Source organism: Pholis gunnellus (assembly GCF_910591455.1).
Source record: "Pholis gunnellus genome assembly, chromosome: 20".
Taxonomy (NCBI): domain Eukaryota; kingdom Metazoa; phylum Chordata; class Actinopteri; order Perciformes; family Pholidae; genus Pholis; species Pholis gunnellus.
In genome coordinates, this window is record NC_136547.1 from 5,278,163 (window position 1) to 5,296,412 (window position 18,250).

The 18,250-nt window shown below is 42.3% G+C and overlaps 2 protein-coding genes across 3 annotated transcripts; one reads left to right on the forward strand and one right to left on the reverse strand.

The window, feature by feature from the left end:
* Window positions 1-4,151: 4,151 nt before the first annotated feature.
* On the reverse strand, window positions 4,152-8,193 carry lrrc34 (leucine rich repeat containing 34; the record flags this gene model as incomplete). Its single annotated transcript, XM_079181121.1, has 10 exons — window positions 4,152-4,283; window positions 4,356-4,482; window positions 5,192-5,347; window positions 5,464-5,618; window positions 5,706-5,801; window positions 5,886-6,014; window positions 6,503-6,589; window positions 6,678-6,742; window positions 7,535-7,647; window positions 8,102-8,193. 10 exons carry the CDS (start codon window positions 8,191-8,193, stop codon window positions 4,152-4,154), a joined length of 1,152 nt encoding a protein of 383 aa, XP_079037247.1.
* Window positions 8,194-8,570: 377 nt separating this feature from the next.
* mynn (myoneurin) lies at window positions 8,571-17,270 on the forward strand. 2 transcript variants are annotated; one of them, XM_079181100.1, is made up of 9 exons: window positions 8,571-8,623; window positions 9,475-9,534; window positions 10,850-11,123; window positions 11,207-12,222; window positions 12,818-12,977; window positions 13,499-13,677; window positions 14,162-14,248; window positions 14,709-14,834; window positions 15,425-17,270. In XM_079181100.1, the coding sequence occupies exons 3-9, from the start codon at window positions 10,858-10,860 to the stop codon at window positions 15,790-15,792; spliced, it is 2,202 nt and encodes a 733-aa protein (XP_079037226.1). In that variant the 5' UTR covers window positions 8,571-8,623; window positions 9,475-9,534; window positions 10,850-10,857; the 3' UTR covers window positions 15,793-17,270. The 2 variants fall into 2 exon arrangements, with proteins under 2 accessions (XP_079037226.1, XP_079037227.1); XM_079181101.1 differs by having other exon boundaries at window positions 8,589-8,623; window positions 10,853-11,123.
* Window positions 17,271-18,250: the final 980 nt, after the last annotated feature.

The following is an 18,250-nucleotide window of genomic DNA, read 5'->3' on the forward strand; positions in this document are numbered from 1 at the left end:
TCATGTTACAACAACAAAAGAAAAGCTTGTCTATCATGTATAAGACAAATGCAAAATGGTTACGAGCACGAACACAAGGTACCCAAAATTACAGTAAACGTAATGTATTATAATTGCAGAAATAAACTAATAATAATACAAATCGCGTAAATCAACTTCCGGTGTTGTCATGGCAACGTTTATAACCGCATCATTGAGTGTGCTCTTATGAAAAGTGATGGAGGGAAGGTGTTGATGTGGGAAAGCAGGGTCAGGAAATAGTACAGACGACGAGGATGAAAATAGTCCCATTTTTAAGTTAGGCATCACAAAATGTTAATTCAGCTCATGCAGAAAGATGTTATAGTACCAAAAGATAGACAATTTAGAAAGCGTGTTGTTTTTTGTGTGTGTGCTTAAATGCTTAGATTAAAATGATATATTTAGACTTAATCCTACTCTACTGTATGCACTCAATTTAGAGCAAGGTCTTGCTTTTAATTTGTACAGTATATCGCATAACTCCGAGCTAAATTCAATATTCAAACGATGGATTTCTCCGGGCTGATTCTTTCAGCTGAGATCAGATCTATATAAACCAAACAGACTGACGCACTTTAAATGTCTCAACACCAGGTGGTTTATTCAGTTTAGGTCACAATCGCACTTTCATAATGAATGCCTCACAACCATTTACATCCTCTCTCCCACATCTTGCCGCTCTGTGTTCTCAGAGAGATCCCTTTCACATGATCTTGATCTTTAAGCATCATCTTCGTACCCTTTTTCTGCTGAACCTGCTGATGGATCAAAGTTGAGAGTTACTATGGCCGAGTAGTGAACTTCAATACTTTTTGGTGCCAAATGTAAATAGTAGTAGAGTATTGAAGTACAGAAAGTTGGCCTTAAGTGTCTGCTAATCATGTGTATCCATTCTTTGGTCCAACTAGTTCCTGATTTAAATCAAAATTCTTTGCATTTATTTTATTTTATTTATTCAAAAAAATGTTTGTCAGGTTAATGTATGGCTTTTTAACATACTAAACTGCAATTTTGGTACATACTATACTCTCATTTTATTTGTCAAAATACTGAACTGACTTTTTTTTTACCTTTTTTCGACATACAAACTGACTTTATTTCAGTCAGTAACAGGAAGCTGTGATTATAGTCACAAATTAGATTGGTTTGACAGGCTTCCCTCCCTCCACACGACATCAGTGCCTGTTTATAGAAAACATTGCTGGTGAAGATTTAACAAGACCTATAAACAAAGTAAACCAATATTAATACAAGTCAACAGCTGTTTGTTTGTCATACAGGTCGCCATGTTCTCAATTTAGTTTGAAGTGATATCTGTGAAGTCAGTGCATTTTATTAATAGGACTTCTGTGACATTACCCTCAACCCCCCCAGGAGTTTTTATTTTAAAGTTGAGCAGCCAAATTCATGTAAATGATGTTGATTAATCACACTTAGTTCACTTCAAAAGTGTGGAAACATGCTTGAAAAGTAGCATCTGCTCTGGATAAAATTGTCAATCAGCAAGTTCCCTTTATTCCATCAAAAGTGTCCCTGAAAGTGATTCCTAAGATGGCACATGCTCAGAGATGGGCAGTATTTCTATTACTTGTATTTGAAATATGTATTTCAATTACTTTTGAGTATTTTGTAAATTGTATTTGATAGGGCCGATTCAAAATCTAACGTAATTTGTAACAAAATACTTTAGAGTGGAGTAATTTTGTATTTAAAATATTCAAAATACTGATGGTTATAATATCAAGCTATCAATCGATGCTAACATGCTAATAACGCTAGCATGCTGTCTAGGCTAGTGCATAGCCAGTGTTTAGCAAGTTAACTTATCAGTCGAGTAGCTAGTGTAAACACATTAAGAATAAGCTTAAACAAATATGCTATATATTTGTAAACACTGCTATATATTTGTAAACACGGCTATGTATTTGTAAACACTGCTATATATTTGTAACCACTGCTATATATTTGTAAACACGGCTGTGTATTTGTAAACACTGCTGTATATTTGTAAACACGGCTATATATTTGTAAACACTGCTATGTATTCGTAAACACATTTAGTGAAGCTTAAACCATATGCTATGTGCAGTAATCATAATATGTCTTTAAGTGTAAGTCACAGAGTGAGGCTGCAGTGATTCTCACCCACGCAGAGGCCCATCGTTAACTGACCAATAGCAGAAACCAGGTACTCCCGGTCTTGCCACTGCTTGGTACAAAATAACAGTTTCAACAAAGAAGCAGTTAAGCGACCTTGGCCTCAGAACGCACTCTCAAACACACACACACACACTGATCTGACTCATCGCTGGAGCGGCTATCCGGGTGCCGGTAGGGACGGACGTCCTGTGCACCAATGAGGTTCTCAGAAAGTTTAAACCAAGAGCCGCCTCCAACAATAGTCAACCAATCACAAAAATGCCCTTAAGGACTATATAGTTTTGTGTTCTCCCTTGGGGAGCGCCTTTTTCTTTGCTGTTACAGATAGTTTTGATTTAGGTCCGAGCTCGTATCGATCTGCTGCGTCAGAATACTCCTGTTAAGAATAAATACTTTGTTTGATTTTAAGTCTATTGAGTTCAGTCTAGTCTGTGTCCTCTTTCACTAACACTAGCTATAGGAAGAGGGAGATTGGGAGCTTGTATGTCATATGTGATGAATATTTTCTTGTTGATACAAAGCCAAAGTTTATGGGCTGTTAAGTCCCATTAATAAAAAAATATATATATATAATCAAGTTGTTGTCTTTCAATAGCTTTGCTTAGTTACACTGACATTCTGTGACTGTTCTTCCTTTTTGTGGGGTTCACCAGAGCTTTGTGTACATTATATAGGCCAAACCTGAATGCTCTGCTATACCAAATTGTGAGAAAACGTAAAAGTATTTCCTATAATTTAAATACAAAATACATGTATTTTGTTACATTTTCTGGCACCAGTATTTTGTATTTTGTTGTAATACATTTATTTGGGGGTATTTTGTATTTTGTATCAAAATACATTTTGATGTATTTTTGCCCATCTCTGGTCACCCTCCTGAAGAGATGGAGTCGAGAGTTTGGGAGTGTGGCCGGTGCCGGGAACCTGACCCTCCCGAGAGATGGGAGGGATTGGTGTCGTGGGTCCAGTGTGACAGCTGCCACTCATGGTGTCACACTGTGTGTGGGCTGGGACGAGGAGCTGGTGATGAAGAGGATGATTTTAAATGCCATTTGTGTCCTGATATTTAAGTTAATTTTTGCTTTTGTTTTGTTTGTTTTTAAATAAATATTTGCATCATCTTTTCAATCATTTGCACAAGTTATTTGTCTTTCACTTTAACAATGTAGCTTTTCAATCATGAATACTTTGTGTTTTTAGTTGTAATAGAACTTTTACTCTGGACTGTGAGTTATGATAGTAATTGTTATATACAATATACAGTACTGTGTAAAACCTTTAGGCAGGTGTGGAAAAAATGCTGAAAACTAAGAATGCTTTCAAAAATATAAATAATTGTTTATGGCAAACTGAGCACAGCAACAAGACACAAGGTAGTTCTACTGCATCAGCAAGGTCTCTCCCAGACAAAGACTTCAAAGCAGACTGGGGTTCCAAGATGTGCTGTTCAAGCTCTTTTAGACGCAGTGGTCGGCCAAGGAAACTTAGTGCAGCAGATGAAAAATACATCAAGCTTATTTCCCTTTGAAATCGGAAGATGTCCAGCAGTGCCATCAGCTCAGAACTGGGAAAAACCTGTGGGACCCAGGTACACCATCTACTGTCCGGAGAAGTCTGTCCAGAAGTGGTCTTCATGGAATTCATGGATGGTCTTCATGGACTATATATATATATATATTATATATATATATATATATATATATATATATATATATATATAATATATTAAGAATATATTTGAAATTCAATAAAGTGTTTTTAATTACTATCTGGGAAGTTCATTCAGCATTTAGGATACTGGTAATACATTTATAATATTGTAATGTATAATAGGATGTAGTGTACAAAGTAATAACAAAGTGTACTTTCTTATTAATTGGAATAAGCCAAAAGTATAACTTTTGGTATACTATATTTTTATTGTAATGTTTATATATTTATAAAACACTTATAATATATTTCTTTATAATTTATTTTATGTAATAGCGTCTCCTCAAACTGTGGAAGCCCTCAGCGAGAAACGCCCGGCCGTCCACCTCGTACGCGCTGACGTCCGTCTGCTCCGGAGGCAGGCGGCCGCTGGCGATCAGATCCCTGAAGGCCTGAAGAGGGAGAGTTCAGAGTTTAAAATATGAGTTTGACAGTGAAGTGATGGGACGTGTGGAACATGTTACCTGGCAGACGGGCTCCTCCAGGTGGTTCCCCCAGATGTAAATGTGGTCCAGAGTTGTGTTGACCGGCAAAGCATGAGCCAAAGACAGCAGACCCTCAGTCCTGATGTTGTTACTGCGGACAGACAGTCTGACAGACACAAACTGTGTTTATTTATCTTCTGTAAAAGCTCCCAGCTGATGAGATAAGTAATAATTAAGTCACCTAAACTTATTTTTAAAACTCTATATTTTGCCTTCTTCAGACCACAAAGATCCTTAAAATAGTTTTAACTGAACTTTCTCCATCTTCAGATCTTTAAAACCCTTCAATTTTTCAAAACATTTTTAAAATAAGTTTTATAAACTGGATACGTTCTAAAAGTCCTAAAATGTATGAATAACTGGAAACCTTCAAATCCTCAGGCCTCTAAAGAACCTTAAAGTAAAACAAACTGGATGATTAAACCTCTTCAGACCTCGCTAAAGGTTGCTAAAATCCTTAAAATATATATTTTTTAAAAAGTCCTAAAAACTCCTCAGGCTTTTAAAAATCCTGAAAGTAAAACAAACTATATAAAAATAAACTATAGATACGTTAACCTCTTCATACCTCTAAAATACTTAAACTAAAATACTCAATATTTTCTCCTCTTCAGACCTTAAAAAAACAACAGTAAAAACTTGATACTTTTAACTCCTAAGACCTTTAAAAAAACTTAAATTTAGAAAATAAATGGAACTCACTCCTCTTCAGGTCGCTAAAAACCCTTAAGACTAAGGGAAATACTTAATACCTTCTCCTCTTTGGACCTTTAAAACCCTTTAAAATGAGTAAAAACTGGATGTTCTGGACTCACTCTCTCAGGGCGCAGCCCGGCCAGGCGACGACCTCGCTCAGGTACGCAGCGCCTTCATCTTCAATCCGATTGGACGACAGATCTACGACCTCCAGGGTCCGGTTCTCCTTCAGCAGGTCGGTTAGATGACGCACGCCGTCGCGAGTCACGCGGTTACTGCGCACACAAAAACACAAAGACACGATCGGGAGGACAAGAGCAGAGACTCGCCTCCATTAATCCAGAAGCGCAGGAGGTACAGCTTTGATGTGGAGGATGTTTGTGTCTCTTACCAGCGGAGGTCCAGGTAGCGCAGGCTGCCGTTGAGCCTCAGGCCTCTGGTCAGCCTCTCCATCCCCGTGTCGGTCATCCCCATCTTCCCCAGGTGGAGCTCCACCAGGCTGCTGTTCACTGCCAGCATCTCAGCGAAGTGCACCGCCCACTCCTCCTGAGAGACTATCTATTATCTGCTCATGTACACCTGGAAACAATAACCGACTCTTTGTGGTCGTGATCTTCGACGTGTTGTTCGTACCTGGTGGCTGAAGAGCAGCGGCCGGCTGACATCGACAGAACGAAGACTCTTGTTGCTTTTCAAGACGATGGAGAACGCTATCACGCTCTGAGTGTCCTGTAAGAGAAGGGTGACTTTCCTCTTGTGGTTACTCATTATACCAAATGTATCAGCGTCAGGGATATGTGTGTGTGTGTTTACCAGGTCACAGTTGGCCAGCTCCAGCTCCCTCAGGGTGCTGTTCACCTGCAGCATGCTGGCCAGTTGCATGGCTCCCCTGTTCTCTATCTTATTGTTGGACAGTCTGAGAGAGAGCAAGGTGCTGTTACACTACAGAGAGAGCGAGAGAGAGAGAGAGAAAAAGAAAGGGGGGGTAGAGAGAACGAGGGAGGGGGAGAGAGAGATTCAAAATGTCCGCCTTCCTGTAGGCTTTTGGCATTAAGGCCTTCGCAGCCCGAATGAAAACTTAAGTAAAGAGGTAAAAATGAAATGTTATTTTATGCTCCATGAATAACTAATAACATGTTCCTTCATCACCTTCACCTGCTGCCACAAACACTCACTAGGGCACCAAATGTGTATTACTCCGCTGCTGAAAATAGTCCCCAACAAATGCACTATTTCCTCCTTTTTGTGTGACAACAGAAATAAAAACAAGAAATTATTTATTTATGTTTTTACAGATTTACATCCTCAGTAGGAACCAATGGGCTTGGAGCTGCAGACAGGAAGTCAGACGGTATTAAGAGACGCACACGTTGTTGTTGTTTGTGTGGTCTTTTCTTCGTGATTTCTTGACAATAAGTAAAAGCACAAACCTGCAGGCTCTTGGCGAGAATTTCAGCTCCGTCTCCCCGGATGTCGTTGAACATCAAGTCCAGAGAGCGCAGAGATGAGCTGTCCTGCTGCTCGGTGGAAACAGAAAGATAAACATGAATCATATCAAATAAAGATATAGAATCTAATCAATAACATCCTCCATTTCCTGCTCACCTGTAGGAGGTCAACCAGGTGTCCAACCCCTTCGTCTGTTATGTTGTTGTACCTGACATCAAGACCTGTTGATACAAACAATACCACTTTTAGATTGTTTAAAATAATAATTAAAAGTGTCCTGCTTAGTTCAGGTATTCACCTAAACCCGACCGCTCACCTGTCACGCTCACCTGTCACTCTCACTCTCACCTGTCACTCTCACGCTCACCTATCACTCTCACACTCACCTATCACTCTCACTCGTCACTCTCACGCTCACCTGTCACTCTCACCTGTCACTCTCACCTGTCACTCTCCCTCTCACCTGTCACTCTCACGCTCACCTGTCACTCTCACCTGTCACTCTCCCTCTCACATGTCACACTCACTCTCACCTGTCACGCTCACCTATCACTCTCACTCGTCACTCTCACGCTCACCTGTCACTCTCACCTGTCACTCTCCCTCTCACATGTCACACTCACTCTCACCTGTCACGCTCACCTATCGCTCTCACTCGTCACTCTCACGCTCACCTGTCACTCTCACCTGTCACTCTCACCTGTCACTCTCACCTGTCACTCTCCGTCTCACCTGTCACTCTCACCTGTCACTCTCACTCTCACCTGTCACTCTCATCTGTCACTCTCACCTGTCACTCTCCTGTCACTCTCACCTGTCACTCTCACCTGTCACTCTCCCTCTCACCTGTCACTCTCACCTGTCACTCTCACCTGTCACTCTCACCTGTCACTCTCACGCTCACCTGTCACTCTCACACTCACCTGTCACTCTCACCTGTCACTCTCATCTGTCACGCTCACTCTCACCTGTCACGCTCACCTGTCACTGTCACTCTCACCTGTCACGCTCACCTGTCACACTTGTGTGGTTTCTCAAACATTTTGAGAGAGCAAAAACGTCTCCGTCATCAAGTCGCTGGACGTCTAGACGGTTGTTTCCTCTCAGTTCTATTGTGACACTACTGCTAGAGAGAGAGAGAGAGAGAGAGAGAGAGAGAGAGAGAGAGAGAGAGAGAGAGAAAGAAAGAAGGAAAGAGAGAGGGAAAATACATTACTGCCAAATAAACAACAACACTTAAATTGACTTGATGATCAGACATCAATGCTGCCTTCAGGTGCACCGCATACGATCTGAACCCTGACCTGCTATGCCCCCCCCCCCCAAAATTAATATAAATAATAATACAATTAAAATGAAACCAGGTATTTAATCTATGTTTTTGGTAGCATATTAACCCAAAGCATATAATTAACAGTAGCAACATTTTACTTCTAAACTGTGACGCTGTCATAGATAATCTCAGTATTAACCAGCAGCACATGAAGGCAACATTTTAGCTCCAAAGTTTTATTTGATCAGTTCCCCTTCAGCTAAAAAATGTTAACTTTTAGTCATTTCTTTTACATTTAACCACTTACTCCGTTCCCGTCGTCTTCTCTAAAACGTGTAAGACGTGTGGATTTATTTCTATCTCATGTTCTGCGCACACAGCGGCGTAAAACTCCGACATGTTTTCTCTACTCATCGTCCAGCCAGCAAGTGGAGTTTGAGTTTCTATGGCAACAAGGGAAGATGGCGTCTCGCGAAGGACAAACGAGAAAATAACGACAGAAAAGATTCACGTTGAGATAATGATCATAACACGAAATGTCTTCTTAATCTCGTAATACATGAATACAGCCCGAAGTAGAAGCCATGATCTTAAACAGTTGTGACACAGAGACGTCTGTGGATTAAAATAAGTATTATTTCAAAGATAAGATTATTTATCCTAATTCCTATATTTTTTGCGATCGTAATCACACCTCACTCCCGTCCGTTGACCGGACGTGGCGGTGTTGATCTTGAACCGACCCGAACTCTCTTTGCGTTGAACCTCGAAGTCTCGCGAGAGCCACTGACGTCACGGGATAATGGCTGAAGATCGCGGATGTTAGAAGGTACTTTTTTCCTGCTTTTATTTACTTTGTGCTGGATTAAATAATACGTACATTAGCACGTGCGATGTGTTATAATCGACGACGACGTTTTGGCACGACTCGTCGTGTGAAATAAGCCGAATTCTGACATTTTGTGTCGACATTTTGTGTCGCCGGTTACAAACCGTCGAACCTTCGAAATAAGAGCACAATGTTTTTTTTCCGCGCTTTTCGCCACTACCAAAAAAACACAGTTAGCTTCGTATATTTCACCCACGCTGGTTTAACGGTGCATCGCTATAATCGCCCCTCACGTGGCTTGCACAGTACACGAAGTATTCACCTACCTACGTGTATCGACAGACCACCATTACGAGTCAGTTTAGGCTATCTACGACACCGCTGTTAGCATTAGCATTAGCATTGAGGCCTGCTCAGGAAGCAGGCGGGAGCTTTTATTTTCCAAAACTACTTCTTTTCCATCTCAGCTGTCAAAGCTGCTGATTCTAGAGACTTATATCATCGATTAGAGTGTTTATATACACAATGAATGTCTGTTTTTAATGCTTTAATTGTGCTCCATTGATTGTCTTCCGACACGTATTGATGCTCTTGTTTTTTTCATTGTTAGTTAATTTAAACTTTGCACTACTGTTTAGTTAGTTAATAATATTCCATTTCATTGTATATATATTGTGCATTTTTTACATTTAATATGTTTTACTCTGATTGCTTTACCTGCTGCTGTAGCGAACAATTCTCCCCTTGCAGGATTAATAAAGTATCTTTCTATCCATCTATCTCTGTCTCTCTGTCTATCCATCTATCTATCCATCTCTCTCTCTCTATTTATTCATAACTATCTCCAACAGAAAGCGACACATTTAGGAGTAAAGGAAAGAGGAGGCGGTGAAGCAGACACACTACTGAGAGTAAGTTGGTACTTTTATCATTTAAATGATGTGCTTCGAGGTCATATTTGATTTGAATTTAATTGAGATATTCTGTTTGTGTTGTTCCTATTAAACTCTATTCAATTTGAATTGTTGGACCTAAAATGTATCTTTTCATGTTTCATATTTAAAGGCCTGAACAAGTATTAAATACTCTTTAATAAAGTACTTAAAAACTACAAGAAGTCGTATTTATCCTATTCTCATGCCTGATATAATGTATTATTCTTTACCATAGACATGATAAGATATACTGTATTTATGGGCAATATTGCTGCTATCAACTTGAATCAATACATAACAAACAACACGGTAAACAACCAAAAATATATATATATATATGTAAAGTATTGTACATGCAAAAATATATGAATACAAAGACATGAAACTGAGGAGATAAATCATTAAAAAACATAATATATAACACAACAGTGCCCCGCTGCTTACTATCTACATGAGAATGGATTAAACCCGTTTTCTTGTTCTCGTGTTGTCGACGTGAGGAGGAAAGAAAAGCTTGATGTGAGACGGGTCCTTCAGAATCCTGTCTGTCTGACTGCAGAGCTCCATTGTTGTCCAAAAATAACGTAAAAACAACAAGCAGTGAGCCACGCGGTTACTTCCTGTTTTATAATCTTTGTTAAGTACAGTGGCCGGCTGTTTAGGGAATTATTGAGCCTTTTAAAATATTTTAGAGAAAGATGATTACACTTTATATGTGTGAGCGGTGGTTAAAGGTTTATCTGAAGGTTAGGACGGACTAACATTTTAGAATTTGGCTTTTATTGACATTAAGAAAAATGGATAACAGGAACTTTGAAGAACTATTTAAAAAGAAAGTCAGAAACATTTCAATTTGTAGAGTTAATTGTTTTCGTCCTCAGTTACACAAAATTAACCTGTTTGGTGTCAGAAATGTCTCTAAAGTTCTCAAATGTAATTAAGCGACTATTGCAGACCACCATGATAGTTTTATAGACTGGTGTAGAGTAACGCTCATTGTTCGTTTGTGTTGTCAGTGCAGCAGACGTTCACTGTTTGCTTTAAGCACACAAGTGTTCAAACAGACTTATTAAAACCATCTCATAAATCACACCGTGAACATCTTGTAGCAGCAATAATTAAAGAGATTGAGTTTTCCTTTTGTGGTTCATGAGGCTGATTTCTCCTGGAATGAAACTCTTCTCAGTTGGTTGTATCCTCTTGCAGCGCCCCCCAGAGGACGACACCTCAACAAGAGGAGGAATCTAATCACAGTGTAATCTAATAATGTGTCTCTTCTATCGTTTGTCAGCAGCAGAGATGACTCAGGTCACCAATCACGGGAAGCTGCTGCTGCAGCGCTTACATCAGCAGCGGGAAATGGACTTCCTATGCGATATAACCATCATGGTGCGAGACGTGGAGTTCAGAGCCCACCGCAACATCCTGGCTGCGTTCAGCAAGTACTTCTCCACCCAGGCGGAAAAGGGCCAGGAGGTCACCACGCTGGACCCCGAGAAGGTCAGCCGCTACGCTCTGGAGAAGCTGTTGGAGTTCATCTACACCGGACAGATGAACCTCAGCAGGTAAAAAACGGCTTCAGCTCGGGTTTTTTTAGATTCAGCGAATCGTCAAGTAGCTCGAAAGACTAAAATGTTTGTTTTTTCAGCACCAGACAAGCAGCTGTGCGTCGAGCTGCCGTGTTCCTGGGAATATCGGAGGCCACAAAGTATCTGGTGGAGACCCCCCACTGGGCCGAGCTCAGCGAAACGTCCCAGTCTGAGATGGATAAAGAAGCCGGTCTCTCTCCTCCCAGTCCGGCCTCTCCCGGCAGCCCTTCCTCACCGGTCCCCCTGTCCATCGTCTCCGTCACGGGGGAGAGTCAGGAGGAGGGGGGGGCGGGGGCGGTGGTGGTGGCCGGCGGGGGAGAGCAGGGCGAGGAGGCCGGCGATGTGGATGCGGAAGAGGGAGAGAAGAGCGACGACGAGTACACTCCCGTCACGCCGAAGAGCGCTGGAAGAGGAACAGGAAGGAAGAGAGGCAGGCCGAAGAGATTTAGCGGCGAGAAGGTGGAGCCGAGCAGCTCGGCCGACGGCACACCCAAAACCCAAAGCTACAGGGGGAGGGGGAGAGGCCGAGGGAGAGGGAGGGGGAGAGGGAGGGGCAGAGGGAGAGGGAGAGGTGGTATTAAAACCGAGGATCTGTTTTTGGAGGATTCTGACGGGAGCGTGAAGGATTTCGGGGATTTCTCCGAAGACTGGAGCCCCTCTCGGGAGGACGACGACGACGACTTCCTGGCGAAGAAGCCCCGGCTGAGTGGCGGGAGGGGGCGGGGCAGAGGGCGGGGGCGGGGCAGAGGGCGGGGCAGGAGGAAGATGGCGGAGGAGGAGGAGGAGGGAGAGGAAGGGGAGAGCGGCGGGGCGGGGTCGGACGACGACATGTTGGGAATGATGATGGGGGAGGACGACGAGGATGACGAGGACTTGGACATCGGGGAACACGATCCGTCGGAGATGGACGAGCTGTCGCTGTCCTGCACCGAGTGCAACAAGCTGTTCAAAGACGTGAGCAGCCTGCGGCGACACGAGAAGATCCACAAGGGCCTGAAGCCCTTCGTCTGCATCTTCTGCTCCAAAAACTTCCGGCAAGCCACCCAGCTGAAGACTCACCTGCGCATCCACACAGGTGAGCTGAGCGACGCCTGCGTGGGGATTTAGCAGAATGGAAATAGCTTAGGGTTTGGTTTTTACTCTGCCTAGGGATTCTGTCTTTAAATGTTTTGTTTTGTCCGACCAAAAACCCCCAAATATTCAGTTTAAAGCACAGAAAAGAAGCAAATCCTCCCGTTTGAGAAGCAAACAATTGATCATAATTGTCTTGTTTTCTGTCAGCCAAATAAAGATTGTCCTTCAGTGTATTTTAGTGGAGGAATCCTGAAATACAGATCAGCTCTGGTCTGCTCGCATTAGAAGAAATAATTACATATTTAAGAAATATAATATGAGGCTTATTGAGCTGTAGGGAAAACGAGCAGCGGTGCTTCTACGTCACACAGAGTGAAGAGATTGATTCAAATCGTCCTCTATTAACTACAGTTAATTGATGATAAGATGCATCAGGATGTATGATTCGTTTGTAGTAATTAATGAGAGCAGCATGTCACAGAGTCAGTAACAGGAAACACCCCTAAAGTAGAGGACCAGTAATAGCAAATACCAGAGACATTGAGTTGACGTCAACGAGTGTTTTCTGACTTTGTGTCTCCGGCGTTTTGTTGCAGGCGAGAAGCCGTTCAACTGCTCCGAGTGCGACAAGTGTTTCGCTCAGAAGTGTCAGCTGGTCGCTCACCGCCGGATGCACCACGGAGAGGAGAAGCCGTACACCTGCGAGCGCTGCGGCTTCAAGTTCGCTACCTCGTCCAACTACAAGATACACATCAGGTACACGCAAAATACACATCAGGTACACACAAGATACACATCAGGTACACGCAAACTACACATCAGGTACATGCAAGATACACATCAGGTACACACAAGATACACATCAGGTACACACAAGATACACATCAGGTACACGCAAACTATACATCAGGTACATGCAAGATTCACATCCTATACACGCAAGATACACATCCTATAAACGCAAGATACACATCAGGTACACGCAAGATACACATCAGGTAGACGCAAGATACACATCAGGTACACGCAAAATACACATCAGGTACACGCAAAATATACATCAGGTACACGCAAAATACACGTCGGGTACATGCAAAATACATGTCGGGTACATGCACTGCGCTGGGTATTATTATTGTTGTTATCATTTGTTTATTTATTGTTATTATTACCACCATTATTATGTAGAACTGTTTAATGTTGTTTTTCTTGGGATTAAAGGTGTGTGTGTGTGTGTGTGTGTGTGTGTGTGTGTGTGTCTGTGTGTGTGTCCTCAGACTGCACAGCGGGGAGAAACCCTACGTGTGTGACATCTGCGGCCAGGCGTTCGCTCAGTCCAGCACGCTGACGTATCACAAGCGGCGACACACGGGAGAGAAACCGTACCAGTGCGACCTGTGCGGCATGTCGTTCTCCGTCTCCTCGTCGCTCATCGCACACGCTCGAAAACACACCGGTGAGAGGGTTTCTTCTTCTCCTCCTTTACTTTCTGTTTACATTTAATATCTTTTTATTTTGTTTGTTTCCAGTCCAGACGATGGTTTAAATTTGGGAGCAAAGAGTGACTGTTTATGAATCCTTTATGGGCTGAAAGCATTAATATAATTTTAATTAAATGAATTATGGTTCCCTCTGTGGATCAGTGACTGAATATCTGCTAGAGAAGCTTTTAAATTATTGTTTGATTTCATTTCAAACCTGGTTTCTTTTTAGTTCAGAGGACTCGATTTAAATGTAGTTTAATATTCATTCTCATTATGATCTGCCTCCTTGTCAGTGTTTTTAATGATATCTGATACATAAAAGTACGATTTTTGTACCAACCTGTCATCATTTCAAGTGTTGATTGTAAAAGTAAATGTTGTTTCTTCAGCCGGCTCGAGTGTCACAGTGTGAGTATTTAATGTGTGTCTGTATAAATGTGTGTGTTTGTATTTCAGGTGAGACTCCGTACAAATGTTCGCAGTGTGAAGGAAGCTTCGTGACGTCTTCTGAACTGAAGAAACACATGAGGCGACTTCACCCAGGTGAGTTTTTACATTTGACAGATTAGAGAACTTCTTGTGTTGCTGCTCAACGAAGACTGTTTGTTTACATACAAGAATAATAAAGAAATGTGGATTCTTTTCTTAACTAATTGTCGTGTTTCCTCACTGAATAATCCAAAAGAACCGATACGAGTATTGATAAGAGTACTAGTATCAGTCCCTCACGATACTCGTTCCTAGTGAAGAGTTCAACACTTCTACAGTTTATTGGCCACGACTGGCTGGTTTTCTTCTGTGTAAAACAGGAAAAGATGGAGATGTTTTTGATTTAAATCAGGAACCAGCTGATCTAAATGTAAGTAAACAGGGTTGTTTAAACACTGTAGGAGTCACCAGAGAGACCAGAGAAGATAGAGAAGTTATTTTAAAATAGCATGACGCCATTCAGGGAACTATAAAGAGTGATAAATTAATTTACTTTGTGTGTGTGTGTGTTCAGAGGGGAACAACGGAGTGCAGTGTCTGCTGTGTGGAAACCGCTTCGCCAGCGTGAAGAACATGATCAAACACCAGGAGAAGGCTCACGCTGACGAAGTGCGGCAACACAAGGAGCGAGCCAGAGCAGGTGTGTGTGTGTGTGTGTGTGTGTTCCTAAAACGCTATTATGTGTAACGTATGAGACACATGATGCTTGGTATCAGAATTATTTTTATTTAGTGTATTATTTGTCCCTTTAAGAGAAACCACTGATTTAAAGCAGCATGTCGATGTTTTAAGGCCTTTAGACACCAGGGGGCGACGTTGTTCTTATTTCAACATATTTGCCACTATGTCTCCTAACATGTTAACACGTTTCACATACTTTTGTGTGGTTTTGTACATATTTCAGTGTTAAAAACACAAATATTTAGGATTCTAATAGATTTAAAGTAAAAGCTCTAAATGAACGTCATACAAAAACATATCTAAATATTAATAAAGTAGTTTAAATTTAAAAGAGAAAAAGGCAACTGAGGCTCGATACAGAAATGGAAGAACACTTCACCTGTTTGGTAACTTTCTCGTGTGTGTGTGTGTGTGTGTGTGTGTGTGTGTGTGTGTGTGTGTGTGTGTGTGTGTGTGTGTGTGTGTGTGTGTGTGTGTGTGTGTGTGTGTGTGTGTGTGTGTGTGTGCGCTTGCGTGTGTGTGCGCGTGCGCTTGCGTGTGTGTGCGCAGTCGTCCTCCTGGCCTCCAGTCATCCCGTGGCTTTCGTCCAGAGTAAACTCACCCAGGAAAACAAAAGCATGGCTTCCATCCCGGAAGGCGGAGAGCCGCCGAACCCCGAACCGACCACCCCCAAAGCCCCGCCTCCGTCTGCAGCCGCCGCCATTATTCAGGACTTCAAGGCGGAGCCCACTCACACCGCCATCGCCGCCGCCGACCAGGTGACCTACGAAGCCGACCAGGAGCAGACCATCAACTCGGACACGCTCCACGCTCTGGTGGAGCAGCTGCGGCCGCCGCCGTCTCCGGCACAGAGCCTGGAGCAGATCGTCATCATTAGGACGGTGGACAACGGCGAGCACAGCGCTCCTCAACAGTGAGTCACAGTTAACGGACAGTCGGTCTCCTGCACGTCAAAGTTAACTTTTCATACTTCCCTTCTGTTATTTTTCCGCTGATAATGACGCTTCACTTTCCACGTTGATGGATGTAAACAAACCTTACTTATGGAGGAGAAGACGATGGTGAAACGGGGAAATTATCGACCAAATTCTCCGTCGTGAAACGTCCGTCATCGACTTCCTGTTTCGCCTTTTGACCCATATCACTTGCCATAGTTGCAGTTTCTGGTTTCTCCTCCAAATACATGAGCTACGGGTTTGTTTACAGCCGGTCTGAGTGAGTTTAATGTCGTTATTACTCGCAGAAACTACAAAAACAGGACTTTGAGTTGTAATTGTAGCTGAACCTTTTCACACAAAGCATTTTGAGTTGTTGCTCCCAAACAGAGAGCAGGATGGTCACTGAACACATTGAACCCTGTTCATGTAGTTCCTGGTCCCTCAAAGTGCTTTCCGATGGGCCAGGAACTAACGGGTGGAGTTTTATGTCGGATCTGGAGTCCACTACTTCCTGTGTGCAGAATTCACTCTCTAGCAGCTTCCACTTAAACACCACAGTCGACAGTATTTAGACAACAGGGACACTTTGTAATCCCCTCAGTGGTGTAATTTACTAAATGTTCATGGGGGGGGGCACTGATCCTGATCCTGATGAGAGGATTAAGAGTCTGTGAGGCGAGACAGATTTAATACAGATTCTTCTCAATGTTTCAAACGTTGTTTGTGTCGATCCACACATTTCTTTTCTTTTTTGTCATTTTTCTACAAAAAAATCTTGTTTTTCCACAAAGAGACAGATTTTAAAGATGCCGATAAATGAGCACTGCTCTGACTTCAGCTGATACGTTATTTAGGAATCAGACTCTGTATCGGGGGAGAGGAGGTCTGAATCGGTGCCTCGCTTTAAGTGAGTTTAGTTTACAGAAGGAGACGTTTAGAACGATCTGCTACAAAGTCTAAATGCCGCTCCTCTGAGCACCAGATCATCTCGAGGATGTAAAGTTGTTTTCTCCTCTCATGGCTTCTGGTTTTCAGACCAGCTACTTAAACTCCAAACACCTGAGACTAACGTCCATTGTCTGACGTGCAGCTCTGATTGGATGGATTATCTAATATCAATAAACGTTTATCAGATGAGTACGTCTCATTGTTTTCATAGATGATGTAGTCGGTAGGCGACGAGCTGTGATTCTATTTGTCATAAAGTGACGTGTGATGGTTTTATTATTAATGTAATCATCACTCTGTTGGTTCAGTCTTATTTAGTTTGCGTTTGTTTTTGCGTTTTATTTCTCTCAATGTTTGTTTGTTTCTTTTTTAATTTTGGATAAAATCGTCTGTATTACTTGTACAGACATGTGAATCACACAAACAAGTTTAAAAGCTACAACAGGAGAATAAAAGTAAACACAGGAAGTTTGTTTGTCTCTGTGACTGTTGAGAATAAATGATTATTGATGATACTTGTTGTTTTGTGTCTTTGTGCTTTTAAAACATTCAACTTTTAACTTAACGATTTAAGTTAAATAACATTTTACAAATGAAGCTGCTCAGAATTAAATAAAGATGTTATAATTCAATGATGGAAGGACTATAATAGTGATAATTTCCCCCAAAACATCAATCACATGCCTGCTTTAGCTTTTGGGCTGAACTACTTCATTCATCTGGGTCTGTCCACGGTGGACCGGTCTCTGCTGGAGGATCTGTTCTGTCCACGGTGGACCGGTCTCTGCTGGAGGATCTGGTCTGTCCACGGTGGACCGGTCTCTGCTGGAGGATCTGGTCTGTCCACGGTGGACCGGTCTCTGCTGGAGGATCTGGGTCCATCCACGGTAGATGAGTAGCTGTTCTTAAAGACTACGTATCTCTGGTAGTGAAAGTGTGTTTGCATTATCTTTAGTGTGAACACGTTTCAGCTCTGAAGACGTGAACCACAGACATCAGAATGTGTAGCAGCTGGTCCAGGGTCAGTCGACTCACCACAGGTTTGTTATGATTATCATTTTATACATCGACAGAGCAGGAAGAGTTACACTGCCTGCATTATAATGGTGTGTGTGTGTGTGTGTGTGTGTGTGTGTGTGTGTGTGTGTGTGTGTGTGTGTGTGTGTGTGTGTGTGTGTGTGTGAGAGACAGACAGACCAAGTTTAACTGTCTACAACTTTACATCAATGAGGGAGGCTGATGATGTGGCTCAAAGAGGCTGTCTGTATGTCCTCCTGTCTGTCTGTCTGTCCTGTCTGTATGTCCTGTCTGTCTGTTTGTCCTACTGTCTGTATGTCCACCTCTGTCTGTCCTCCTGTATGTCTGTCCTTCTGTCTCTGTTTGTCCTCCTGTCTGTCTGTTTGTCCTCCTGTCTCTGTCCACCTGTCTGTATGTCCTGTCTGTATGTCCATTTATCTGACACACTCTCACACACACTGTTCCTCCTGTA